This window comes from Asterias amurensis, chromosome 17, assembly GCF_032118995.1.
Source record: "Asterias amurensis chromosome 17, ASM3211899v1".
NCBI classification, from domain to species: domain Eukaryota; kingdom Metazoa; phylum Echinodermata; class Asteroidea; order Forcipulatida; family Asteriidae; genus Asterias; species Asterias amurensis.
Genome location: NC_092664.1, coordinates 14142058 through 14169442, shown reverse-complemented (window position 1 = coordinate 14169442; position 27385 = coordinate 14142058). Strand labels below are relative to the sequence as shown.

The 27385-nt window shown below is 40.1% G+C and overlaps 2 protein-coding genes across 5 annotated transcripts in view; one reads left to right on the top strand and one right to left on the bottom strand.

Annotated features, from left to right (window-relative positions):
* LOC139949485 (phosphatidate phosphatase LPIN1-like) overlaps window positions 1–15430 on the bottom strand; it is a 36076-nt gene extending 20646 nt beyond the window's left edge. For 2 of the 3 annotated variants that reach the window (XM_071947850.1, XM_071947848.1), the window contains exons 1-5: window positions 15219–15430; window positions 5226–5448; window positions 2618–2710; window positions 1190–2007; window positions 294–438 (exon numbers count right to left, since the gene is read on the bottom strand). In XM_071947850.1, coding sequence (XP_071803951.1) covers window positions 294–438; window positions 1190–2007; window positions 2618–2710; window positions 5226–5405 — 1236 coding nt within the window. In that variant the 5' untranslated portion in view covers window positions 5406–5448; window positions 15219–15430. Of the gene's footprint in view, window positions 1–293; window positions 439–1189; window positions 2008–2617; window positions 2711–5225; window positions 5449–8505; window positions 8843–15218 lie in introns of those variants that run through there. The other variant, XM_071947849.1, reaches the window with a different exon arrangement.
* A 1652-nt stretch (window positions 15431–17082) lies between these two features.
* On the top strand, window positions 17083–27385 carry LOC139950012 (ciliary microtubule inner protein 5-like). 2 transcript variants are annotated; one of them, XM_071948637.1, is made up of 5 exons: window positions 17083–17354; window positions 18269–18392; window positions 23419–23595; window positions 24382–24421; window positions 25666–27385. In XM_071948637.1, the coding sequence occupies exons 2-5, from the start codon at window positions 18358–18360 to the stop codon at window positions 25858–25860; spliced, it is 447 nt and encodes a 148-aa protein (XP_071804738.1). In that variant the 5' UTR covers window positions 17083–17354; window positions 18269–18357; the 3' UTR covers window positions 25861–27385. The 2 variants fall into 2 exon arrangements, with proteins under 2 accessions (XP_071804738.1, XP_071804737.1); XM_071948636.1 differs by lacking the exons at window positions 17083–17354; window positions 18269–18392 and having other exon boundaries at window positions 22129–23595.

Here is a 27385-nt window from a genome sequence, read left to right as displayed (position 1 = left end):
GTTCAAAAAAGGTTGCCTTTAAAAAAAAAAAAAAAAAAAAGAGATAGTTGGTATCAATTTCAACAATACCTTGGAATTGAGAGAATTCTGCAAAACCTTAGAAAATTTGTCTCTTATGTCTTATAGCAAAACTGATCAACCCCAGATTAATAGTCAGTGCAATAGTACACATGTAACCTCTTTGCTTCCATTACCAGATTAGTAAAAAAAATGCTGCTGTTGCACCCTGCCCACCAGCAGCAAGCTACATGTATTAAACAAGCTTAAATCAGAAGGTCGTCATTTATTCTTACCTCTGGAAGTTCACCCCAATTCCACTCTATCTTCTCAGTGCTGCTTGAGGATCGAATGTGACCCGACGCTGCCCGACCTCTAGCCAGCCTCGAGGTCTCTACCTCTGTGTCACTCTTGGGGGTCGGAGGTCGCGTACACACAGGACTGAAAATATCAGGAAGACAAGTGTTTTATGGTTTTTGTGTTGGACATCAGGGATGAGATTTGTGATGGTGTAGCCATGGTAGGCGATGCGGGGCAGGCCTGCCAAGAACAAACAAATTTCGCCCAGCACTCTGACTGAGCAAAATACACTGTGCTGCCCTGCACAGGTTTCTCCCAGGTTACACTTCAGCAATAATGACCCCAAATCTAAACATGAATAAGTTTATGATTTGAGGCATTGCATGGTGAGGTATCAATATATATTTGTTTTGCGGTAACACCATAGTGTGTATCTACTTGCCAGGTAGAGTTTGTTCTTAGAGAACTGTCTTTCTATATTCTACTACGGATTTATTGATCAGTCTCCTGACAATGACTAGAGCCAAGCTAGTCGAAACGTCGAGACCAATTTAAGAACTCACTCCGCGGAAGTGCAGTTAATAACGCTCCTATATAAGCTAAAGTAGCAGTCCAAGCCAATTTTCTACGTGTATGGCTGAAAATGGCTCACTGGTCTGGGTTCTCCCTTATTCTTAATCTGGTCCTCCCAGATGTTACAATTCAGGATATTGAGAGGCTTTGTGCAAAACTAAAATTACTGAACTATAAGTTTGAACACAATGTGCACTACTTCTTTCTCTTGTTAGTGATTGCTTCCCTTCTTTCAAGAAAATTTTGCTAAATCAAATAAAAAATTAAAAAACCTCAAGTCTAAGTAACACTCTTTAAATTAAGGATAAATCTGACCTACCTGAGAGGTAGTGGGGTGACATCGCCGTCAGACAGTGGATGTTGTGGATGTATATTAACCTTCAGCATCTCGTTGCCCCAGACGTCACTATTGACCTTCGGCTTCGAGAACGACCTCTGACCCATCACTCTGTTCGCCTCCTCCTCCTCCGAGACATCCTCGATCTGGAAGATCTCATCATCAGAATGCTGTGACGACGAGGTACTGGACTCAGAGAGGTTCATCAGGCGTCTACTCAGCGACGACTTCACCGCAGCGAGTGCCTCAACATCTTGTTTCTCTGAGCGAGGAGGCGGTTTTGCTGCAGCGCCTTTCCGTCGCCTTTTCCTGGTCAGCTTTCCACGACGGCTTGATTTGGTTTCGCTCTCAATCCTGATCAGAGTCTCCTTAGCTGATGAGGAGTTGCTCTTAAGCTTTTCCAGTTCTTCCTCGGACACGTTCTCGACGTCTACGTCTAACACTCTGCTTCCACCCTCAAAATTAAGTTGCTTCTTGCTCTTCCCTTGCGCCGCTTCACTTTCAACCGTGATCTTGATTTGTTCAGCTGGTTCTGTCATATCCACGATCGCATGCTCCGATTTGGGTTCCTTCCCGTCGTCTGAGAGAGCGAGCCTCTCCTTGAGGTCGGACATTTCACCTGAGCTGTTGAGTTTGTTGTCTAGGGACAGGTCTTTCCCGAGGCTTGCGTCCGACTCTTTGCTGCTCTCCGTCTCACTGCGGATGCTGCTGGCCTCGGCATGAAGACGTTTCATCCCGTCCTCCATCAGTTCGATGGTGGACAGCAATGGGGAGGAGCAGAGATGAGCAGGTACTTTATCCTGAAAGGAAATAATAAAACATCATCTTAGACCAGACTGAAGCTAGCGGCATATGAGGCCCCTACAGTGTCTGCTTCCCACCAAGTCCCCTTATACAACAAGCAATATAAGCACTACGGAGCCAGGGGTCGATTTCACAAACAGTTAGGTAGGACCAGCCCTAGGAGATAAATACAAAACGTATGGCTCATCCTAAGTAAGAACTAGTAACTCTTCCTTAGTCAAGTTAAGACTAGTCTTAACCCTTTGAGAAATTCACCCCAGGTGGTGCAAAAAATATTGTATAAGTTATGCCATACGAGGAGTAGTTGTGTTTGTCTAGACAGTGTAATACTTTTGTATGGTGTAAACTTTAGCGGAGCCAGATTATAAAAATCAATGTTTCTTTCAGCAGGATTTGTTTGTCCAATCATCACATTTTTTTGTTTTCATGTAATGTGATTTTTGTTTTTGCAGCTTTTTTTTCAAAACGGCAGATTTCTATTTTATAAATTGCAGAAAACTGCGGATCTGCAGATTTAAGAGCTGTATTGTATGCCTGTTATTATCATTATTATAACTGTTAATATTGTTATTCTAAAAATTCAAGCCCTTGACAAATGTAGCTTACCTCCACTGCAGCCTCTTCCAGGAAGAAAGCCTCACCATTCTCTCCTAGCTTCATGTGAAGATCAACCTGTTCACCATTGATCTCAATGTAAACCTGCAATGAGTAGACAATCAAAGAAAAACTCTATCAAAACCATTCACAAGAACTCACATGAACTAATTTGATTTCAAAAGTTGGCCGTTTTATGAAATTAAGCCATGCGCTTTCAGTGTCAGTGGTTTTACATCATTTAGAAGCAGCAATCTGCTGAGCTGTATTACTTTGTTATATAAAATTTAATGCATACATGTATCTGGAACGAGTTGTATTTCGCAATAATTGGTCAGCGATCATTGTTCTAACTATTTACATTGTGGGGGGTGACTTGACCCCCGAAATGTTGAGACAAATTTTAAGCTATTTCCATGGGCCAGAAAGTTATACGCTTTCGTCATGGAAATATCTGCAATTGACAGGTGGTTATTTTTTATTGAAAACCTAAAATTAATTATTGTCAACATCCCTACATTATCTCGCATCAATCAGCCATGTACAATCTTCCATGATAAATATTTTGTGCATTGTCTTTGTATGCAAAACTGTTTGAATATCTTTCATTTTGAAAAGGCAGAACACCCGTCAAAATTTGTTCACCGAAAAAAAAAAAAAAATGTCAGAGCAATTTTAAGGGAGAACTGTAATTTTTGCTGCATACCTTTTGAAATTTGATTTTTTTTTTTTTTTTTTTTTTTAAAGCTGCAAGAGAAACTACATAATACATGACTTGGATGTCCTAACTTGAAGTGCATGCAGTGAGTACATGTCTTTGAAAAGAACAAGTCAACTTAAAGGGAAGGTCCACGTTTGGTAATTATTCAAAACGAATACTAACTTAAAAACTGACTTGGTAACAAGCATTGGAGAGCTGGTGATAGTGTAAAACATTGTGGGAAACGACTCCCTCTGAAGTAATGTAGTTTTTGAGAACGAGGTTATTCCTCACTAAAATAAGAAAAGACTTTGCAAGCTAGAAGTCTTTTATTCCTATCTGAAAGCACACAAATTCATCCAACAAGGGTGTTTTTTCTTTCATCATTTTCTCGCAACTTTGATGACCAATTCAGCCAAAATTTTCACAGGCTTGTTATTTTATGGTTATGATGGGATACAGCAAGTGAGAACACTGGTCTATGACCATTACCAAACGTGTACCTTCCCTTTAAAGTAAACATTTCTTAGATAAGTGACACTTCTAAAACATACCAGAATGTCTGACTGTCTGAGGGCACTTATTACTTGTAGGTTCAAAACAAGAGCCACATAGTTTGAACTCTTGTCTAATTGTGGGGCTTGAGGGTATTTATAACGTGTCTACTCGGTAAGTCATCCCAGCATTGGTAAAGAATGCAGCCCACATTACATTGAACAATTGAGTGACTTTATAGGAAGGGTCATTAACATTGGTAAATTAACCACTGCAAAAGGTTTTTTTGAAAAGATTCCTTGTTATAAAATCGTTTGGTCTGAAATGCGATTAGAAATCAACAGGGGCCATTTGAGACATGAAATCATTTCTCAGGTTTCTGAGGGCTGTTGTAAAAATACTGCGACAGTTTTTTTAATGTTTTCTCCACAAGTGTACATAGACACCGTATTCAACTGAAACTTGCACAAGTGAATTTTATTGTACTGAAAACTTTCCCAATAGATCTAGATACATCATGCTCATTTACGTTGACAAGATCCAAACGATAACGATGTACCTTTTATGCTAACCAGTGAACATACCCTGCCAAACACATTAGTTTTACTGTCTTTATACTTGAACCAGCCATGAACCCTTGAATCATGTTCCTGGGTTGACATTTAGAGCACAGCGCAACCCAGTAAGGCTCAGGTTGATCAAAACCACATGGCCCTGGGCGACAGGAATTATAAACTGGTACTATGACCCACTTGAATGCTGTGGGTGATCCCAGGCTTGTTCTAAGACATGGCCTTTGATGGAGTGATAAGTTCGTTATGTTGTTTACTTCATGAATGGGGAAAATGTGTCAGATATGATACAATGTTGGTATGGCTCTTTGCTACAATTACAAGTAGACCAGCATCTGTCTGTCTGTCTGTCTGTCTGTCTGTCTGTCTGTCTGCCTGTCTGTCTTTCTTTTAGAAACTACATTTTTAAACTTGTTCAGTTTAAGACACCCTCCCTGTATTCCACGCAATCGAATGCAACTGAAAGTATGTGGAAACTTTTCAGGAAAAGATATTCTCAGGGTCTCAACAAGCCATTTACAAAGCAGATTTGAATGATGTTTGGCACAGTGACTAGCTCCTAATGACAAGTCTCAGACTATAGAGACTGCTGCCATGACAGTTCTGGGGTGGATTTCACAAAGAGTTAGGACTAGTCTGATCTCTACTGAGGACTAGTTACTTGCCATAACCTAGGACAAACCACACGTTTTTAATATCTCCTAGGACTAGTCCTAAGTTAGGACTTGTCCTAACTCTTTGTGAAATCGGCCCCATGGCAGGTTTTTTGTTGAGCACCTTCTACATGAGTTTGCCAACAGCGAGTTAATAAGTCTTCAGTTTAATTCTAGCCGAGGACTCCTTTAATACTTACACACTTCTCCCTGCTGCGAAGCACTCCCATCTTGCCGAAGCGGACGTGAAACGGCGAGCACAGCAGCGACCCATCCTCCTGCTCGACGACGATAACATCGATGGCGCCGGTCAGCGTTGCCGTGTTGATCTCGCTGTAGAAAGTCTTAAAGCTCGACAGAAGCCGGCCAACGTAATTCATGGTGGCTGCTCTGGTTCAGGTTGCTCTACATCACTAAGTTATCCTGGAGTAAGGTGAAAAAAAAAAATGTTGATATAGTAATAATTGTGACAATCAGTCGTCCTAGCGTTTTGTGAAACCGTCTGTCTTATCAAACATAGCTCTGCACACCTTGTAGAAAAAAAAAAAGTGCAATTAAGTGCTATTTTATACGGATAGACTGAAAAAAAAGTTCGAATCAAAAAGTACAATAAACACAATATAATGTTAAAAAAATTGAAACATTGATTTGAGTTCAAGTGCTGACCTACATGTCAATGTTGTTATAATACCTCAGTAACAAACTGTGAAGTTTGATTGGTTGAGAACCAAACGCGTGCCGTGCAACAAATGCGCATGTTCCACGGCTGCGTAGCACGGCGGGTAACGGAGTGATGTTATCCGGTGTACATTGTACATCACCTTGATGGTTCCCAGCAGTGGTCAATTTCCAGCGCTTCGTACGAAATGGCCACGCGTTCGAGGGAACAGTGAAAAATGGTTTCTTGTTTGAACAACTGTAGGCCTACATGTGTATTACTGTTCGTCTGCTGTTAAACTTTGCATACTTGTCGTAATTTATGTTTGAAGATGACAACAGAACTTTGAGAAGAGGAATAATCATGTTACCAAGGTATTTATAACAAAATAATTGTTGCATGCTGTGATTTGGGGCCCATGGGTTTTGTACACCCTCGAGGGAAAATGGCACCTGAGGCCAACCTCCTCAGTTGTACAAAATGCCATGAACCCCATCACAGCGTGCAACAAATGTATAATGTAGACTTATAAATAATATAGACTTTATATTAGCTTTTAAAACAACAATCTTGCTGTGGTTTTTTTTAAACAGACAACTAAAATAGGCGATAATCATGCCTTCATCGAGCTTCGTAGTAAATAAAATTTGCTCAGAGGTGAGGGGTTAACAAACTTTATGGATCACCTGAGGCGATTGAAGTGTGTGTCACATCCTCTCAAAAATAACACAGCACTGAAATTTGGAATGTGAACGCTGACATAATACAAGATAAGTGCGAGAGATAGCAATGCCAGAGCAAACAATACATCTAAGGAGATAAACAACACGGTCCAAAACAAGCCCTAATTTTCCCGATTAAAATGGCTAACCCAAAACAAGCCCTAATTTTCCCGATTAAAATGGCTAAAAATACATCATTTATCTGTGCAGAACAAAACTCAAGTTGACAGTGGGGACACGATTAGCATAAACTGTGCTTTAAAAATTGAAGCTTATGGAAGCAGGGAATGTTGTGCTTACAGCAAGCGTATTTTACAGGTTAGCAGAAAATTTTGGCTTCCGCGCGTGTGTACTCAAAGTTACTAGGCATTCTACGCTTACAAGGCTAGCGCATAAATTTGTGATCGTAAGCGCGGATTTCGGCGGTAAGCAGAGCCATGAAATTGGGACCAGCTTTTGGTGTCGTGGTTGAGTAGTCTAGGGCGGTAGATACGAGTTCTGTACGAGAGCTAGGGAGTAGTTAACCTGTGATAGAATTGCATCTTGTCCAGGGTGAATAGAAATATTCTGCCATTAAAAGTTTAATGCCAATGAAACCGGATACTACAAACCACAGGCCTGACGAGCCATGTTGGCTTGGGACAGATTTTACTTTTTACTGGTACTATTTAGTACAAGTTCAACATAAACAAATACTTTTTTTAAACCTTCCCTTCCCTACTCAGAATTGGGAGAGGGGGTAAGAGGGGGGACGGGGGTTGTTGCGTGATAAAAAATCTTGGTTGACTGGTCACAAAGAAGAGGGTGTGAGTTACGGAGTGCTGTGCCAGTGGATCTAATGGTACGGCTAGTAGAACACGTTTATAGAAAATACAGCCTAAATTTAGAGAATTTAAAAAAAGAGTTTCAATTTATTCAGTCAGAATCTGGGTCACTCAGAGTGTGACCTGGGTCCAATTACATAGAGCTGCTTAGCAAGACAATTTGCTTAGCATGATATTTCTTCCTTGATTAAAACAGGATTACCAACCAAGCCTCTTATGTTACTGGTATTCAGCTGTTGTTAAATGCTAAATAAATCCTGAAAATCACTTGAAAATGTGGTTGGTAATCCTGTTTTTATCAAGGCAAAAATTTCATGCTAAGCAAATTTTTGTGCTTAGCAGCTCTAGATGAAATAGGGCCCTATACTCTCTCATGACACATGGAGGAAGAGCTTCCCCCATGCATGACACTAGTCTCGGTCTCAGCATGGAGGAAGAACTCCATGGTCTCAGCATAGAGGAAGGCCCCCCCCCATCATGTTCAGGGCTTGTGGCCAATTATCGGGGGGGGGGGGGGGGGGGGGGGGGTCAATACGAGGTCCTGACCATTTAAAACAACATGCAGACCCCCACCATCAGACCATGGCACTCAAAGGTCAGACCATAGAGAAAGGCGTCAGACCATGGTCATGGTCAGACACAGCCTTCCCTCCATGGCCAGAGCCCCATGATCAGCCTCATGGTCAGCCAAGGCTAATGTAGTAAAACATGCCACTACAGAGTCACCACCTGTCAAATGAGAGACACAACAAGGCTGACAAGAGTGCCAGCATAATAACACTCTGTACTTCATTAAGGGTCACTGTAAATACGTGGAGTACATATTGTAGAAATCTACATGTTACAGGGCCTAATTCCATAAGGACGCTTTCAAAACGGGTCTGTATAAATTGTTTGGTAATGACTCTCAACATAAATGCTAGTGAATCAAAACTTATGGGGTCAGAAGTTCAGCAGCTTTGGATCTAGTTTATAGGCCTACATAAATTTATAATGCATTTTGAGAAACATATCATTTGTAAATGCTGCACAGTAATTTATACAATAACAAATGTGCTACATACGTACATGCACATGATAGGCCTAGATGTATCAATTACATAGTAAGAATTGTTTTTAACGACATCTGTAAACTAAAGCTTGATTTCGGTGCATTGTGAAAGATTCAGTTAGAATAAGGCTGTAAATTGATGTTAAATTTATGTTACACTATAATATTAACGAGTAAGACCATTTAAAATATAAACATTAACAGACAGCAATAAAGAATATTTACCCCTTATCCTTGTGATGTGGATGCGCAAATTGTTACCGGCAAAATATACAAAACTAGAGTTCACACGTCAGCAACAATCCGCATTCCTCCAATATAAAAGTAGTACGCTCTTACCACCTTGTCACTGCTCAGAGTCAGTTGTAACACTAAACAAGAGACAGCGACACAGGACATGGACCCCGACAAACAAAGCCGATTCCTAGGATTAAGGACAGTATTCTGCCTTCTTCACAATGAAAATTACAATTTTCAACCAGCAGCTAGCTGCTCAGTCAGTACATGTACACACCATGTGTGATGCATGGCAATGGCCTGACAATATTAAAGCCCACACCACATCATGTTATGATCATGTGATACACACACCCCCACACACACAAAACACACAGGAAGATGGACAAGTTCATTGATGCAAGAGGGGTGTTCATACAGGTGATCAGGATCTTGATAATGCATGGATAATCACCGGACTATGCATGGATGATCAGAAACAGACCAAAGGAAACTGGTTTTGTTTAGTATGACCATGGAAGCAAACATTCTGAGAAAGAGGCCTTTGTGTGAAGCGCCCTAGTTAATGGATGTCTGGAGTGGAACAGAGCGTGAAAGAATGTTCACAAATAATGTGGGGATGATATGCGCATACTTACTCAATTATGATGCGCTAATGATGTGAAATTCATGTAATACATCATGTACACGCGTACACCACATTAAATCATAGAGTAAGGACAAATGCACTGTGCTTTTACTGTTAACATTTCAGAAGCCATTGACCTTTTTTATTCACACTGAACATTGTGCAACAAAAACTAAATTAATTAATGGTTAAATTTTTTTTACACCAAACAAAATATTTCAAGATTATTAGCAAAACAGTTCTCTAAAGAACAAAATCTACCAGGCAAGTATTACATGACGGTGTTTATATGGCCGACCAAATTTGATACCTCACCATGCAATGCCTCGAATTCAATATACCTGCTACTATAATGGACGCAGTGGATTGATAATTTTTTTTTACAAACCTGGCATCGTGCCAGGGCCATTGATGCAGGCACAAAAACATACCATAAAAATATTCTGTAATTTCTAAATTAAATACCAAAGTGTAGATAGGTCAAGGTCCAAACATGTAGGCATAACAAAAAAACTTAGGTTAATTTTATAATACAATGAAGGCCTACAATCCACGATTTGGGAAATATGCCACAGCGTAGTAAGGTGCCATGTGGTTGTCGTGAATAAAAAACACGCAACACACGTACGCCTGCCTACATGTATGTACAATGTACAGTACAATGCGTTGTAGTACAAATCATCTCGTGTTGACATACACTCTAGGAGTAATTCATGGTATGCAGTTGGTAGTGACGCAAGTTGCTACGAGAGCTCAGCATGGCGCTATGCCATTGAACTCAGCTTTTTGAACACAGAACTGAAATCTTATGAATTGCAACCAAATTCTTCTTGGCAACAAGATAGAAAGGACCTCTCAGACTGCACTGGGAACATCAAGTAAACAGTGGTTGAAAAGTGGGCGTCGTTTTCACACCTTTTTTGGTTCTATGCCCGTCAAATTGTAAGCACTCTGTATTTTCAGCTTACAAATATTTTAAAATCACAATTAAAACTTGAGCTACATGTACCAAAGCCATAATATTCAGTGTAAAAAAAAAAAATCAGTACACTTCATATTGCTATCGAATGTCGACGCAGCCAAATTTTCGATAGAAAGGACAAGATATTTTGCAAGCAAAGGGCCAGCAAACTTTAAAATGGGCACAGGCCAAGAGAAGGGCAACATACATGTAGAGGCAATGACTATGGCGGTTTAAAAAAAAATCTAGTTTAAAAAAAAATTCCACTAAAAAAAAACATCACTGTCTTCATGCTCAGTTCTGAGAAAATAGTTAAAATAAAAATTACTAAGTAGTACATCTGTTGTCCATTTTCTTTTTACATACAAACAATTAAAAATGTATGTCTTTGTGATATGTAGTTTAGTTTTAAAGTGTAGGCCTACATGTACGTACACTATAGCATGTTGAGGAAAGAATCCTCCATACCAACAGTGGTCACATGTCTCAAATAACGCAGGAAGTGGTCAGCCAGCCAGGGTCAAACCTCTATGTACAATATCATGGAGGAAGGTTCCTACACCGACACTATTGTACCACATCCTACCAAAGAGAAGGGACCACTTTCTCGAGTCTATGTTCCAACAACAACAGACGATTTCCAAGCAAATTATAATTCCCACAAAGTAGCTAAACCTATTTCCCATCCCACACAACCTGACACCACAAACACAAACAAAACTCCTCTACTCCCCTAAATGACATTAGCAAAGTACATGAAGTACAATGTAAGCACTATACTCAGAACTGCCCCTGAAGCTAAGCATCCACGATGCTGAATGGGGCTTTAAAATAGTTTTTAAGGACCACACATGACCACAATAGACCAGGTCATCTGATACCTACTTCACACAGACTAAACACAACAAAAAGAGGTGTGTTCCGGTCCGAACCAATCAGCACACCCCTTCCTGCCTAACCCACATGTAAACAAAGATCACACCATCCCCATCCAACCATAGAGAAAGAACCAAACCAGCCATAAAGCAATGCATCACACCACACATGGTGTATTTATATTACCTGTTGCATGTAATTCCTGCAGGTATTTAAATTTTTGCAAAATCATTACAGGGAGCCAGGATCAATAAATGCATACCATCTGAATGGGCAGGATATTGTAAGCTTTCAATTGCGGGAAAACTCCTCACATGTGACCATGATGTGATGTAAACATTGAGGACGGATAAACATCTCGATGTCAATAGTGATTACAGCAGACAGAGTTATAACTACAATTTACAAAGTGATTGTCACTAGGGGGGTTCTGTATAAACTTCCTGATATATTAGTATGTCAATAATGATACAGCGATATTTAGGATTTAATTACAACAATCACTTGATTGTACAGTAGTAACTGGGGATGTTCATGTTGTTTTTACCTTTACTCCGATTGTGACAAGCACTTTGGGCTTTCAGAGTAACTGCGGGAAATTCCAATGCTTACTCAGGTAGGATTTGAACCAAAGACCCACTTAGAGCAGTCGTCTTTAAAGGGTCTAGATGTACGTTTTGTAGGACAAAAAAACACAAGGTCCACAGATTTACATTAAACGTACTCATTTCTAAAAAAATTACACCACTTTCAGCAAGTAATATTTTCAGGGAAGCTTTCTTCTATCATTATCTTCAAAAACCGTGCAAGTTTAATGTAAATCTGTGGACATTGTATTTTGTGTAACAAAAAGTACCCAAATCCTTTATCAACCCTTGCAGATACACTGGTGAGTGCCAAGGAAGCACAGTGATTTTGAAAGTTAAGCTAAAGGCTACAAGCCTACTCCGATTTGATAAAATTCCACTGTCACACAACCATGATGGTTGATCTTCCATGACGGATCATAATAATAATAATAATAATAATAATAATAATAATAATAACCATATTTATAACGCACCTTTTGCGTCAGGGTACAAAGCGCCAGGTATTATTACTGCAAGGAGTGGGGCGAATTTCGAGATATAAGACCTAATCCTTAAGCACCATGTAATGGTTTTACAAGGTGCTGCGGCGCAGTGCTGCCAATCCAGCCAGGAACACCGGGGCGAATCCCTTCTCTTTTCGATAAGTCCACTGGGTTTTTTTTTTATGCATTTACACAACACATGGGACCAACGGCTTTACGTTCCATCCGAAGGACTAAGCAAATGCGCTTGCTTTAAAGGACACAAGTGTCACGGCTGGGGAATCGAACCCACACTCTGCTGATCAGAAACACCAGAGTTTGAATTCGGTGCTCTTAACCGCTCATCACGACACTCCCAAAATAGCCTTCCTCTTTCAAATCAAAGATGAAATTTCAGGCCTGCATGGCTTATTACCCTTTTGTTAATGTGCCAAGCGCTCAATGATTTTAAAAGTCCACAGTCTATTTGGGTGGGAACCGAACCTAAACCCACACCACCCTTACACACCGGATTCGAACCAAATACCTTCTGGGGCAGAGTCCTATCCCGCTACATTTTTCACCTGAAGCTCGGTTCATAATAATCCTGCCAATGCGAATGCAAAGCGAAATTTTGACGCCACTTGGCTGTTTTCGCAGTTAATGTGTCACAGGAGTTGAACACACTGTTGCGAATTATTCGTTGCGAATTTGTGACATCAAAATTTGTATCCCATTTGCATTTCCAGGAAGTATGTAAACCGGGCTTTACACCTTGTTGTGTTCCAACAGTTCCAAGCACACAAGTGATTTCCCAAAACCCATGACCCCAGCCTTCATTGCATTCAAGAGCGGATTACCTCTACACGTACATTGAAACCATTAGGCCTACGATGTACCATTGATGTATAACCGGTTTGAAATAACCCAAGGCCTTGCATTCTTGAGCATAATTATGTCCTAATCCTGCTACCAGTTTCACCGGTGTGTGCATTAAAGGGATGCTGCAGTGAATTCAATTAAAACAGTCAATTTTGCTGTCATTTATTTCTGATATGTATTGAACATCAATAAAATGTGTTTTGTATATTCCCGACATATCTGACTTGCGTAATTGGCGAATAAGTCATGCCCCCCCCCCTTTTGTGGATTGTTACCGCCCCCCTACCATCGACGTCAAGTCGGGAATTCAAACATATCGTCGGCAAAAAGAGTCTGGTCCCTAACTTCACGCGCCTAGGTACCAGGCCACACAGTGCACACGTCTCTACATTATGCACACAGCCAGGGGGCCCGGCGGCTCGGGTTACCAACATGACGTCACGTTTATGCAAATGAAGGCTCCGCTTTAGGGGCGGGGTGGGTTCCCCTAATCTCTTGAAAACCATTCTTAAAATACTTGCACATTTAATAAAAAATAAATAAAAAATATTTCAGGTTTAAAAAGTCATGTTTAATCGTTTAGGCCTAAATGAATAAAAAACACCGCAGCCACCCTTTAAGAACTCACTGTCTTCTATAAACACAAAGTCTCAAAATGAGTGGGAGAGATGTGAACCCATAACCCTTGGAATTTGAACCCATGACCCCTGTATTCAATGAGCAGTTTACAGCTATGTACACCACCCTTGTGCACATGATTCCCAAACTTCAAAGGCAAGCAAGATCATCTTAAATATGACCTCTACATGTAGCTACACTTAACCAAGCCTGCTCGACGACACAAAGCCAATGACTCCACAAAACTTCACTCATTTATTGACCACAATAAATGTAAGCAATCTGGTTACAAGTCTGATTTGTTTTAATTTTTTTTTTGCTACTTGATTCTAAAGTTAAGACTTGATATTATGAAATAAAAACAAGTTCGAACCATACAATGCAGCAAGTCTCCTGACAACCACAACTGTTACTTAACAAAGTGCCCAACATCCCTAATACATGGTATAGACCGAAATGACTGTAAATTTTCATAAAAAAATGTACATTTTGATACATGTTTATAAATTATACAAAACTATCAGTCATGGCCCATCTATGTCCGTTAAAACTGAAACCAGCAATATCTAAACAAATATTGGTTTGAAGCTGACACCGTTCAAATGGCTGACTCATTGACATGATCAAGGCTGATCAAAGGTCTGTCCCTTGTGGCAGTTAGTGACTATACAGCAAAGACTACAGTATGGATCCGCAAGGCGCAACATTGGCAACTAATTAATGTTAAATATGAAGTAAGGCATGGTCGCCATTTCAGTAAGCAGATAAATTGTCTGCACTACATAATTGTTGCATCAAAATATGTGTTCACACTCAAGTGACATCCAGTGCATACTTTTAAAAACAATTCACAAGGAGTCACAGTACACACTCTGCGATGCTACATTATACGCCGTTTGCTCTATAGACTATAGTACAAATAAACAGGCGCTGTTTACAAAGAACAAAGAATAATTGCAACCTAACTAAACACAGAAATCTGTCATTGGCCCCTTCTCTGAATATTTCTTGTATAAAAAAAAAGGGCAATAAAAATATCAAAATGTTCAGCAGGTAGGCCTAGGCCTAATACAAATTACGGATAACTTTCCGTATGGCGCCACCACTTTTTCACTCATTTTTACAAAAAGGAATAGGCCCTAGGCCTATCTCATTGAGGTTAATTTATTGTTAGATACTATTATTTTATATCGAATGAAAAACTGGTGGTGCCATACGGAAACCTCTCCCAAATTACTTTTATTAATAATGTTGTAAAAGCAGCATCCCATCAGTAACTGGTGCGACCTCGTCGAATAAAAAGTGTCAACACCATTAAAAAGAAACCGAGTAGCGCACCCCAGCCCACCCAGGCACAGCTAGCCCAGTCAGCGACTCACACAGTTACCAATCCCAGTTTCCTTTCACACTCTTTCTTAGAATTACTATACTTATTTGCCTATGGGAACACTTTATCATTTATATCCGGGTAAATAAGTTACATATAGTCTTTGGTCAACAGTTAATGATATGAATAAGTATTATTACTGCTGGCACAAATACTCTTTTTGATGTGACTGACAAAAGTGACAGTGCCTCATGTCGTCCGTGGAGTCATGATCTATGGACTCACTTGGTGGTCACGTCCGCAATAAATGTACTATAAATATTAAAATAACTTCAAAGAAACGGTTAAATTAACAAACCTTAGAGATTTTCCTGAATGACGAAACTACTGAGCAACCAGCCGGGACATCAGCTCTTCTTTTATCGTCAAACCATGAAGGGAAAAATGGTTAAAAACTACGTCGACTTTATGACAAATATCAGCATTTGACCATCGCTCTATGTGCTTTTAAACCTCGCCGGTGTCAGGTGATATTATTATGATGGGCTAAAAAAAATTGCAGCTAGCGCGATCACATGTACGTGTGTACATTCCACGCGCATGCACGAAACCCCATGCGCACGTCATTAACTCATTAGCATAATCGGCTCTTTAAAATAAATGGTTTTCACTGCGGTATTTTGGATGTTCATTTATATTAAAGTTTTGTGTTTTATTGGGGTTTAGATTTGGGCGATTCTCAAATCGGTTTTAGCGAGGAAGTACGGAAATTGCTTCCACGTACTCTGAAATGGCAAGTAGGCGTCCCGTAGTCTCTCTTTTTTAGCTCTTCGTATAAAGCATGGAGGAATGGTATAAGGTGATATACAAGTTTAACGGCAGAGGGCGCTGTTAATAAAAAACGATAACTTTTTCAGCGAGAGCATACATAGTTTTTTTATAGCCAAAAATATTATGTTCGTGGTAAAAACTCACTTTCGATATAGCGCCCTCTTTATTATTGTCAATTATCGAAAGCAAAGTAATAGCTTCATTTTTAAATCTTACTGATCATTATAATTCAAGTATATTTTTACCGCACTCAGCGAAATTTATTGATAGGATTTAATTTATGTTTTTTGTGGCAGGAGAGTAGAATCCACCGAAGAATTCTGTCCCCGGAGATCAAGTTCCCTCCCCCCCAAAAAACCGGAAACGGCGACATACCAGGTGTGGCGGTTTCATCTTTCCGCCGTGTTCAGTTTTCCGAATGACCAAAATACGGTAACATTACGTCATGCGATGCCTGCGCACAGCAAGCGAAAGTAGTCCATTTTTAGTGCCGTATTGAGTCATCCGTGTTTCTCTCCGGTAGCTGCCATAGCGGCGCCCACGAGTACAACGCGCGGCGAACTAAACGCGTGGATCATATTATGAGAGAATTTGGTGGGAAGACCAAGCAAATTATCCTGTATTTAACCAGTGGTACATATACCGAACGAGCGTCAGAGAATCAGAAGAATTTTTGTATTAATCTGGTTTAGTTTATTAAATTTATTTATTACCGTTTTTTTATTTTTTTATTTTATTTATTCATTTATTTTTTATTTCACCGAACTACAGTACTCGCCAGGGTCACCGCGGCGGTATTTTTGTCTGGCTACGTCACCCGGAATATTGAACACACCGGAAAGCTAAAACCGTTCGAACAACGTGCTGAAATGTACGGCTACGTCACCCGGAAAACTGAACACGCCGGAAGACTGAAACCGCCACACCTGTGTACACACTGCTTCTGATAGCGCCCTCTTTTGAAAGAGGCGGCATGAACGTTGGTAAGTTTAGAGCATTTTAATTATTCAAAAAAGTACACTTCGATGTTCAATGGGTGGTTGCTATATAAACAATGATTTTGTTACAATGACAAAACAGACCCACTTTATTCAGAGACATTAAACTTCAGACACCCCATCGAACTTGTCAATTCTAAACCCCCCATAACGACAATCAGGTTAAACATCAACATACTATAAACAAACACAGTTATTGTCTCATTCCCTTCAGGTGCAGACAGAAAAGTAGCAACCATGGATACCATATCAGCATTTTGAAGAATGTAGTAGCACGTCATTGAATAGGAACAAAAGCAGATTGATCTCGAAGACAATGTATACAGAGTAAACAAAATTCAGACTCAAACGGCTCTCAGAGTGTGTAAAAACGTTTCTTATCTCAAATCATTTTATTTATGAGCACTCGCCTGCACATTATAGTAATGTTATTATTATTATTATTTCGAAGTGGTTTAAGCTCTACACGCTTTATGGGGACAAGAGTGCAGTGGATGTCTTAAAGGAACATTACATAGGAAGTATAAAGGACTAGTAAACTTGCGGGTACAACCATTTTGATGTAAATCTCTTTAGTTGGAGAGTTGGCTCTGAAAAGAGCCGATGTGGTACCGACGTTTCGAACAGTATACCCTGCTCGTCATCAAGAAAAATCTACAGAATTGGTAAGACAAAAAAAACTCGTATAATTAAAAGATTGAGAAAATACCCTCTTGAAGTATTATGTCTGATAAGTCATATTTTTTTATGAAAACATTTTTTTCTCCCGACGTTTTATAGTTTAGCGGGCGTTTTATTAAGAAAAAAAAATCGATGTCATGCAAAAAAAGTGTGTAATCGGTTTTTCAATGTGTTTTTTTTCTCTCTTGACCAGATGGCCGATTAATCTTAAACTTCTTCAGGTTGGTCAGTTTATGTATATGGTGGCCTACATAAAGTGTATACACATGCCAGCAACTGTTTTGTTAGCAAAAAAAAAACCAGTTCTTTAATTTTCCTTTAAAGGTACTGGATACCTTTGGAAAAAATTCAAACTTTTCACTTGGTGTATCTCAAAATAATTGTTATGCATAATTACCAAACTGCTGAACATTTTTAGCTCAAAATGATCGTCGAAGTTGCGAGAGAATTAAAACACCGTTGTCGCAAAAGTTGTGTGCTTTCAGATGCCTTAAATTCGACACCTCATGAACTCAGCTGAGGTCTCTTACTACTAAATCAAATATTAATTTAGTGAAAAATGTACTTCTTCCTCATAAACTACGTTACTTCAGAGAGAAACGTTTCTCACACTGTGTTATACAACAAACAGCTCCACATTGCTCGGTAAAGTTTGTATGCTTACGACAGCCTTGAATAGTGTCCAGTGCCTTTAAGTTGAATGTGATAAATTAATGACTGCGAGAGGGGAAATCTGTTTGAAGTATTATTGATAGCGTTTATGGGTAAGGGAAATGAGTTTGCCGCCGTAGTTTGGAACCATAACACTTGGCACGCTACATGTGACATTTAATTATCAACCCTTTTGTATTGGTGTCAAATGATGATCACTCAATTTTTATGTTTTATTTTCACACAGAAGACGGGTGTATTCTATCAGAGTCTTTTGGTAAAGATGGGAGTTTGTTTCGCCTATAGAAGAGTGTATTGGCGCAACTGGAGATAATTATGAGCAGCAAGTTTACGTATTTCGGTGGTCAGAGGTAAGTTTATTTACACAACTAATGTTTCAGTATACTAGTAATTATTTCGTCATCGACGCCACGAAATGACACGTTTCAATTCAAGGTATTGTCTTCTGCGATGCTTTTGTGAATAGAAGGAAGAGATTGGACACTTTCGGTAAACAGTGATGTCCAAGGTCCACGCTTCGTGTATCACAACTTATATATAAAATTTAAAAAACGTTGAACAATTAATTAGGCTCAATCGTTAATTGGAGTCGTGGGAAAATAACGGGAAAACCCACCCTTGCTTCCGCACGTTTTGCCGTGTCATGACATGTGTTTTAAATAAATCCGTAATTCTCGACATCGAGAATTGATATTGTTTTAATATTTTCTAAAAAAAGGAAAGCATTTCATGAAGTAATGTCAAGAGAAGTATTTCAACATTACCTTCTGTAAACCGTGTAAGTTATTTGTAAATCTGTGAACATTCAAATGTTTTTTTCTGTAAGTGTCCAGCAATGGCTTTAAAAACTGCACGAGCTTTCGTAGCAACATCATGCAATTAAATTCATCAGATGCAATTCAGGACGAAACAAATTCAAGTCTCCACTGTAAGCAAATACTAGCACTGAAATGTCATAGGCAAGGTTCATTTTAAAGGACGTTCAAGTTTTAAGCGCCGTTTTCTTTGATTGCGGTGCTGTGGGCCAATCTTCGTGCGTGTTATTTAAACATCCTTCCATATTATAAATTTACTCTACCACTGTGTGCGTTCGTTTAGCTCCCCTTGGTCTACCCCGGTGTGTGGCTTTTTTTTTTTCCAGGACGAACGTGTATACTTATCTGCACACGTTCGTCCTGGATAAAAAAACGCCACACGCTGGGGTCGACCTAGTCTTGAAGTCAAGACGGTAATTGTTAAGCGCGGTGTGTAGTTACAGCGCGGTGTAGCTGCGGGGACGATACACACACCCTCGATCCCAGTATGTGTGTGTGAGAGTCAGTCGCAGTTAGAGCTGCCTCGCGCTACCTACGACTGTTGCATGTGTAACATCGCACTGTGACTGTTGCATGAAAGGCAGACAAATAGGCAGCGCCTAACGACTTGTCATCAAGTCTAGGGTCGACCCGGGGAAGCTAATCGAACGCACCCAGAGTTTTATATGTGCGTTGATAGATCACCACGTTGTACATGTTGTACTAATGTTATCTATCATTCGAAACCACAGTGGATGAGATTGTCAAATCAAACAGTTATGGAGTTTTCACTGATGTGTAGAAGCATTAATCACATTTTCAAGTTTGTATAGTGCATCTATATTGAATGGTCATACCTACCTCCATTGGTCCGACAGTAGGAGGGTTGACTGTGTACACATTCAATACATGCATGCCTCACATGATAACTGTTGCTTGCACGTAGGCTTATCGTTTAAACCACACGTGGGCGGTATCGAATGTTCAGACAGTGTGATGATAATTTTCAGGTTTTAGCCTGTATTTTGCACACTTTAAAGTCACCTGGAAGTGGTATTTTTTCAAAATAAAGCTTTTGTCACTGATATAATTTTTATGTGTTTTGATGAGTGGAATGTGAATAAACAGTTAACTAAGGTTTTAAAAAATCAATTTTATGTTATTTACAAATTTAAGAGTAGACCCCGACCCGAGAGGGCGCTGTTCGTGAAGTCAATCAAGGCAGACTTTGCCTGTAATGCGTAGAGTAAACACAATTGCAAAGTACATGTACGGACCAAGTCGTGAGTTTGTACGTTTCAAAAAAAAAAAAAAAAAAAAAAAAAATTCCTGCAATGCCGACCAGGTGTATTGCTGCTGAATGCAGAAAAACACTTTTTGAAATGTACCAACTCACGACTTGGACGTACATGTACTTTGCACGTGTGTTTACAATACGCATTACAGGCAAAGTCTGCCTCGATTGACGTCACAAAAGGGGTAGGCGGAGTCAGCCCCGAAACAACTTTATATATTTTTTAAACATATAAATCGTGACAAACAATTACTAAAAAAAATGTTTTATTGTTCGTAAGCATATACTCTTATGTTTGAAAGGAAAAAAATATATATTTCCAGGTGACTTTAAAATGTCTTCGGTGAGCATATTGACCAGAGAGGCATTTGTATGCACTAAATGCCACTGTCGTAGTGCTTTTCATCAATGGGGAAATCCTTTCTTCTGGATCGATTAAAAAATTCAAAACAATTTCTGAGGATGACAATTCTAAAGTTCAGAGGCAAACAAATTGGGACCGGAGTTTGATTTCCAGAAGACCTGACATATTGAGTAATACCTGACCTTGAAAGTGGTTGTAATTTGGATATTAACTTAGATTGTATGGGGAACATTATACTTCAGATGTACATGTAGTTTGTACACAGGGTGCGTTCGTTTAGCTTCCCTAGGTCGACCCCGGTGTGTGGCGGTTTTGTTTCCCGCAGGCCGAACGTGGGTATTTATCTGCAAGAAAGTGCCACACACCGGGGTCGACCCGGGGGAGCTAATCGAACGCACCCAATGTTTAATGGAGATCAATGATGGGGACTGTATCCCTGGAGATTATTCCAAGGAAAACGCACGCAGTTGCGTATGAAGTTTAAAATCCAATCCAAAAAGTCCTTTGGAGTGATCCGAAACGAGGTCCAAGCGCCAACATCAGGCAGGGCCCAATGATTGAGCTGCTTTCAGAACAAACTGCTTTTAAGCAGTTTGTTGTTAAAACAACTTTCTGCTCTGCAGAAGTGTGCAGGATATATGATACCAGTCGGAAAATGTACCTGATGTGACATTGTTTGTTTGGTAACCTTATTCTGGAAAGCATAATATTCGTTGTGCTAAGCTATGTGCTTATAAGCAGCTGTATGAAATTTGACACAGTATGGCGTACACATTTATGGTGAACAGGAAACGAGAAAAATGTCCAGTAGATGCGGCAGGAAAATTCCAAAATGGGGAGGGGGGCATGTTTGTTATCAGGGCCGGCTGTAAGTTCGAGGTCATAGCGCTGCTACATGAGCTTATTGAAAATCAAATTCATACCGCAGAATCCAGGCTGATGAGGTGGGATTTGAACCGGATCCATGAGTGAAAGGCGATTAAAAAAAGCCTCTTGCCTAATCATCTGATCATTATCCATAATGATCACTGTGGTTTATAATTCCATTTACTGTGACACATGTTTGTTTTTTAATCAGTGATCTTTATCAGAATAACCTTATCTGTTTTGTTTTTTTAAGTCCCTCGATATTTAAAAATCCTACATTGTTCCTTGGTTGAAGCATGGATCATGCTTTGGTGATTTTTTTTAAATACTTGACACTTTTACTATCCCTTTTATAATTTCAATCAAACATTCATTTTAAGTGTTCTAAACCAGCGGAAGTTGGGCTCGTGAGATGCTTGTAAAACACCTGTACAATTTCACAATACTGTTATGCATTTTGTGTATGACCCTGCTTCAGCCTCCGCAGTCTTCAATTATAGTCACTTTCACTGCATACAATTATGTTTTGTACCACAGTATCAATATTTGTCGTATAAATTTAGCACCTGCCGACACTTCCTTCAACAATTTGTTGTTTGCATCCGTCAAAATTACACGTACACAAAACCACACTTAGCAGCCGCTCTGTCAGGGACGGCATTTTGATTGCGCACGCGCCCTGCAGATAAAACTGTGTTTGTTCGTCGCCTAGCAACACCGTTCCGGGTTGTAATCTGCACCCACTTTGGGACAAAAGGACTGTGGGTCAATAGACCGTTCCGTGAGGGGTTACAAAATTATAATACGTGGGTACATGGAAAATCGATACTGGGTATGTATTGTGGGCCAATACGTCAGGGTTTAGTAGGATTTGACGTTCTTGGTTTATGATCATCATGGCCGATTGAGAGAATTGTAATTATGTGCGATCGGACACACAATAAAATTAGTGTGTGTCATTTATTATTGACTGTAAGCAACCTGCTCCGACAAGAAATCTGCTGTATATACGGTAGTATACCTTGGACTGTGGAACCATTCATAATTCATCCATGGTGGAACACAAACCTGACAGCATAGAGCCACTGGAAAGTACATGGGCCGATCACAGAGAGAAAGCAAATAGATCGTTGCTGTTTTACTAATCTCCGGCGTTGTCTTTTCTTGGTTATAAAACGCTACACATCGGTGCCGTGTTTCGGACCGTTATCTCGGCGGTTGCTCGGTAATCGAGGAGTCCTAGGATTGCAGTGTCGCCCGGACACCCTTTGTATGCTCAGTGAAAGTACCGTCGTCGCTACCCTCGGGTCACTTCAGCTTTGATACCAAACAGGCCTTGGACTTTTTGTGATGTTTGTGGCTGGAGTAAATTCAGAAATAAATCTCCCTCGATGTTTGAAGGACGAAATGTGATTCATGTTGCACCAGCACGAAAAACTCTACCTGTTTTGGGGCAGTAACTGACAGCCATAGTTGTTGAGGCTGACCGTGTCTAAAGTGGCCCGAGAGTGTACTGTGCCTGATGACAGCCTGAATATTGTACATTCACTCCGTTTGAGACGTCTAGCTGCAGCCGTATGTAGCTACTGTGCGAACTCCATCTGGTGGATATCCAACCTGGGACAGGTTCTTTAGATGCGAAGAAGAAACTGTTCAAAAACTGTTCTGAAACTGACACTGTTCACCAAGTCTTGTTTCAACAGCAGTAAGAAGGAACAGCACATTGTTTTTCATGGCATGAATAACGACACTTTCAATACAGGTTGAAATTCCAGCGACACCATCCTGTCATGGTCTTCTATTCATCCTTGGCCACTGAGCAGACTTGACATTATTTGATACATTTTCTGTCTGTATCATAATATCCGTACGCTGTGCAGAAACAAATGCAGTCATAAACTCAAATTTGTATTTGTATGTTTTATAAATATAGATATATACTCATATTTTGTGTGACAATCAGCATTATTAACATTCTAAACCATGTCCTCAACAAAGCAATATAGTGACAGGGCCACATCGGCCGGTTACCGATTCCCTGTTTCCCGTATATCCAGTGCGTACCACAAGAAGTGCGTCCCAGCCGAGAAGGAGAGGCCGTCCGGTAGCCACTCTGCGCCCCCGGCACCCACCAAGACCTACTCGGACGTCGACTACCAAAAATGCGACGCTGTGACAGGGGACAGGATATGGAGGGAATCGGTGGGAAGGGAACATGCTGGGGTACAAAAGTGGTAAGAAAAAATTTGAATTATTTACGTTTCGCCACTTTTTCACTCATGTTTTACCAAACAATAATCACTTTGAGTAAATAAGATAGTAATTTATTTCATAAAGAAAGAAAAAGTGGTGGCAGATACGTACATTTTCCCCCAATGAAGTTCAAAGAATTTCATGGAGAGAAACATTGTTATGTTTAGTTCTGCAACCTTGAGGTACCTTTGTGGTTTGGGAAGCACACAAAGTTTGTTTGTTTGTTTGTTTGATTGTTTGTTGTATGTTTGTTTGTTTGTTTGCCTGTTTGTTTGTCTGTTTGTTTGTTTGTTTGTCTGTCTGTCTGTCTGTCTGTCTGTCTGTCTGTCTGTCTGTCTGTCTGTCTGTCTGTCTGTCTGTCTGTCTGTCTGTCTGTCTGTCTGTCTGTCTGTCTGTCTGTCTGTCTGTCTGTCTGTCTGTCTGTCTGTCTGTCTGTCTGTCTGTCTGTCTGTCTGTCTGTCTGTCTGTCTGTCTGTCTGTCTGTTTGTCTGTTTGTTTGTTTGTTTGTTTGGTTGTTTGGTTGTTTGTCTGTTGGGATGATTTCCCGTAAAGGGCGGCAAACTCCCACAAGTGGATATGAACACCACGCTGGCAACAACCAATCTCTCTCATATAATACAAACATTGGTTTAACGTCTATATTGTTATTGCACAAAGCAAGAAATTGTGTATTTATTTTTGGCAACTGAGATTCAGATCAAGCCGAGGGGTATGCCTCTTCATTGATTGAATTTACTCACAGTTGTCTCTGATTGTTTCACTTTTAGGGAGGAAGGATGGGGCTTCCTGAAAGATTATGATCAAAAGGTAAGCTTTACTTGACTGATAGACCGGTTAAATGTCACTTTAATCCTGTTTTCCTTGTCATGGTATTCACGAAATGTGTTTGTCGAGACGCTTGTGAAAACACTCGTTGCGTAACAAGGTGTTTTAAATCCTCTTCCCCACTTTAATCCAGTCAGTTTTAGGTTTTCCTATCCAATTTCTACAAAATCCACTCCATTTTTAGCACCCGGCTCATTCATTTTCGTTTGTGAACGAATGCTGCGTTAAACCATAGAGCAAGTTGCACCAGCATTTAACAGTCAAAAGGAGTAATTCAATTTACACCAGTTGGCATTTACAGGACAATGAATAAGTTAATTCAATTTCTTTAGGCCGCGAAACGAAAGTGTCTTACCTCGCCGACAGAAGGCGCTCCATATGCATTTCACTTTCAATGGCAAAGAAACTTGTCACGAACTCATCGACTTATCCAGAGCCCTCTTCGAACATGAACAGCTTTAAAAGTACATTATGGCTGTACATTATTTGCAGTTTCGCACACATCAGTTAATAATTAAGCAACTTGTAGGAAAACAACAGCAGTGCCTTTACAAGCGAAAACTTGTAATTGTATAACTCACTAACTCACTTCACCAGCCATCTTTAATTATTATGAATCGCACAAAATCAAGAAATTGTGATTCAGTAACGAGACGCCACTGTTTCAGTCATTTTGAAATCAGCGGTTGGCTTGGTAGGATTCGAACCAACAGTCTTGTGATTGCAGTCTATATCTAACCATAATATGGGTGCGTTCGATTAGCTTCCCCGGGTCGACCCCGGTGTGTTGCGGTTTTTTTTTCCAGGAAGAACGTGTGCAGATAATTACCCACGTTCGTCCTGGGGGAAAAAACCGCCAAACACCGGGGTCGACCCAGGGAAGTTAAACGAACGCACCCATAATGAACACGGTGACGTCCTCATGAAAATAATGAAAACACTGATATGTAAATGAGTTTTCTTATTGGGGGTAGTCTGGAGCTGGTTGTCTAATTGTGGCACGACCGTTTGAGTCTTAAAGTGGAAGTATTTTCAGTGGAAGTCTGAATCTGACTCTGAATTATGTAAGGGCAATGCATCCTAGTGGAAAGATCACACCTACTTAGGTAGACCTATAGGTTGGTTCAAAAAGGGTGATGGTGGTGATTGAATGCTCCCACTGGTCAACAGAGCTTTCCTAAAATTTAATGAAGTATTTATCAAGTTATTGTCACTTTCCATTGTAGGGGAACTTGAAGAAGAAAGAGGATCGACCGGACAATCTGACTCGTTTCTCGGCAAAGGTTCCCAACACTGCCAACCAGGCCCTCGGTCATCGGCAGTCTACGGGAGCAGCTAAGGCTATGGTACAACTACAACATCAACTCAGCATAGGACACCAAAAGAAACACAATAAAGAACTCGTATACGGAGCCGACTGAGTGAACTCTATTATTACAGTCTGGTGGCCCGTGGAATCAATGTATAATAACTGTGCCAGGGTCGTGATTCCTGACGTCACGCTGTCAATAGACCTTTCCATTGCAATGTCACAGCCCAAGTTTTTGCTCACCGAGTTTGGAAAACCATGGAAAGCCACAGATTAAAAAAAAATACAGATAACCACAGTTCGTAACAATATTTAAAAAAGTGTCGAATATTTTGGATAAACAAAAGCAACTAATCATGGGAGGTAATTTATTTTTAATTTAATGCTGAATTTATGCACGACATTGTTAACGCAATTGAATGTTTTACTTTCTTCGGCCGTCCATGCTATACTAACCAGCGTGGTTTGTTGATCAACAATAGAAAGGTCTATGTAATATCCAACAACGAGTCTTGTGCCAAACCGCCAATTATAGAGGTAGTAAACCGCCTTAAACAATAATTTATAACCACTTCATCTTAAAGGCAGTGAACACCATTGGTAAGACTAGCCTTCACAGTTGGTGTATCTCAACATATGCATAAAATAACAAACCTGTGAAAATTTGAGCTCAATCGGTCATCGAAGTTGCGAGATAATAATGAAAGAAAAATAACCCTTGTCACACGAAGTTGTGTGCGTTTAGATGGATGGTTGATTTCGAGACCTCAAGTTCTAAATCTGAGGTCTCGAAATCAAATTCTTGGAAAATTACTTCTTTCTCGAAAACTATGGCACTTCCGAGGGAGCCGTGTTTTATACCATCAACCTCTCCCCATTACTCGTCACCAAGAAAGGTTTTATGCCAATAATTATTTTGAGTCGTTACCAATAGTGTCCACTGCCTTTAAGCTCTAACGTCATATTCAGAATTGACAACACAATCATGTTGATGACGTCATCATGATAAAACTTGCGCGTGCCATTTAGGTGACACGTGTGCAGGTAAACATGTACCATATCATTGGCTCCCAAATCAGACCAGCCGTCGATTTCACCAAACTCTTCCTAACTTGGGATTAATCTTAGGACTATATGAGGACGAGTTCAGTTCCGTATCCATAAACGTAACTACGTATTGAACCCATCCTAAGTTAGGACGGGTTACTCGTCCTAACTCGAGATAGGATTAATCCTAGCGTTTCGTGACATCGGCTGCAGGGGTTTGGTTGGTGGTGTAGCATTAGCCACAAGTGCATGATAGAGAAATACATGTACATGGACAATAAAGTGTATACTTTGCGCCAGTTACCGGCACGCCATTGATTTGAACGCAGATTGGGATTGCTTCAGAGAGCTGCCCATAACCACAACAGCCATTTTGTTTTGTTTGTGTGTCTGCAGTATCAATGGACCCAGTATAGACAACAGGAGCATCATAATTCCTCAGTTTTATTGATTTGTTTTGTTTTAAAATTTATCATTTAGAAATAAAGTTATCCTGGCAACATTTTAACACCCTTTCTTACCGTTTTTCTGTCATTGTTTTTATTATATTAATACCCAAAACACTCACAATGCGTTAATTACCATGGCCC

Coding starts and splice junctions, on each gene's coding strand:
- LOC139950012 (XM_071948636.1), top strand. CDS start 23,345: ATGTCCTCAACAAAGCAATATAGTGACAGGGCCACATCGGCCGGTTAC. Junction 23,596..24,381: donor CATGCTGGGGTACAAAAGTG/GTAAGAAAAAAT, acceptor TTTCACTTTTAG/GGAGGAAGGATGGGGCTTCC. Junction 24,422..25,665: donor TGAAAGATTATGATCAAAAG/GTAAGCTTTACT, acceptor TTTCCATTGTAG/GGGAACTTGAAGAAGAAAGA.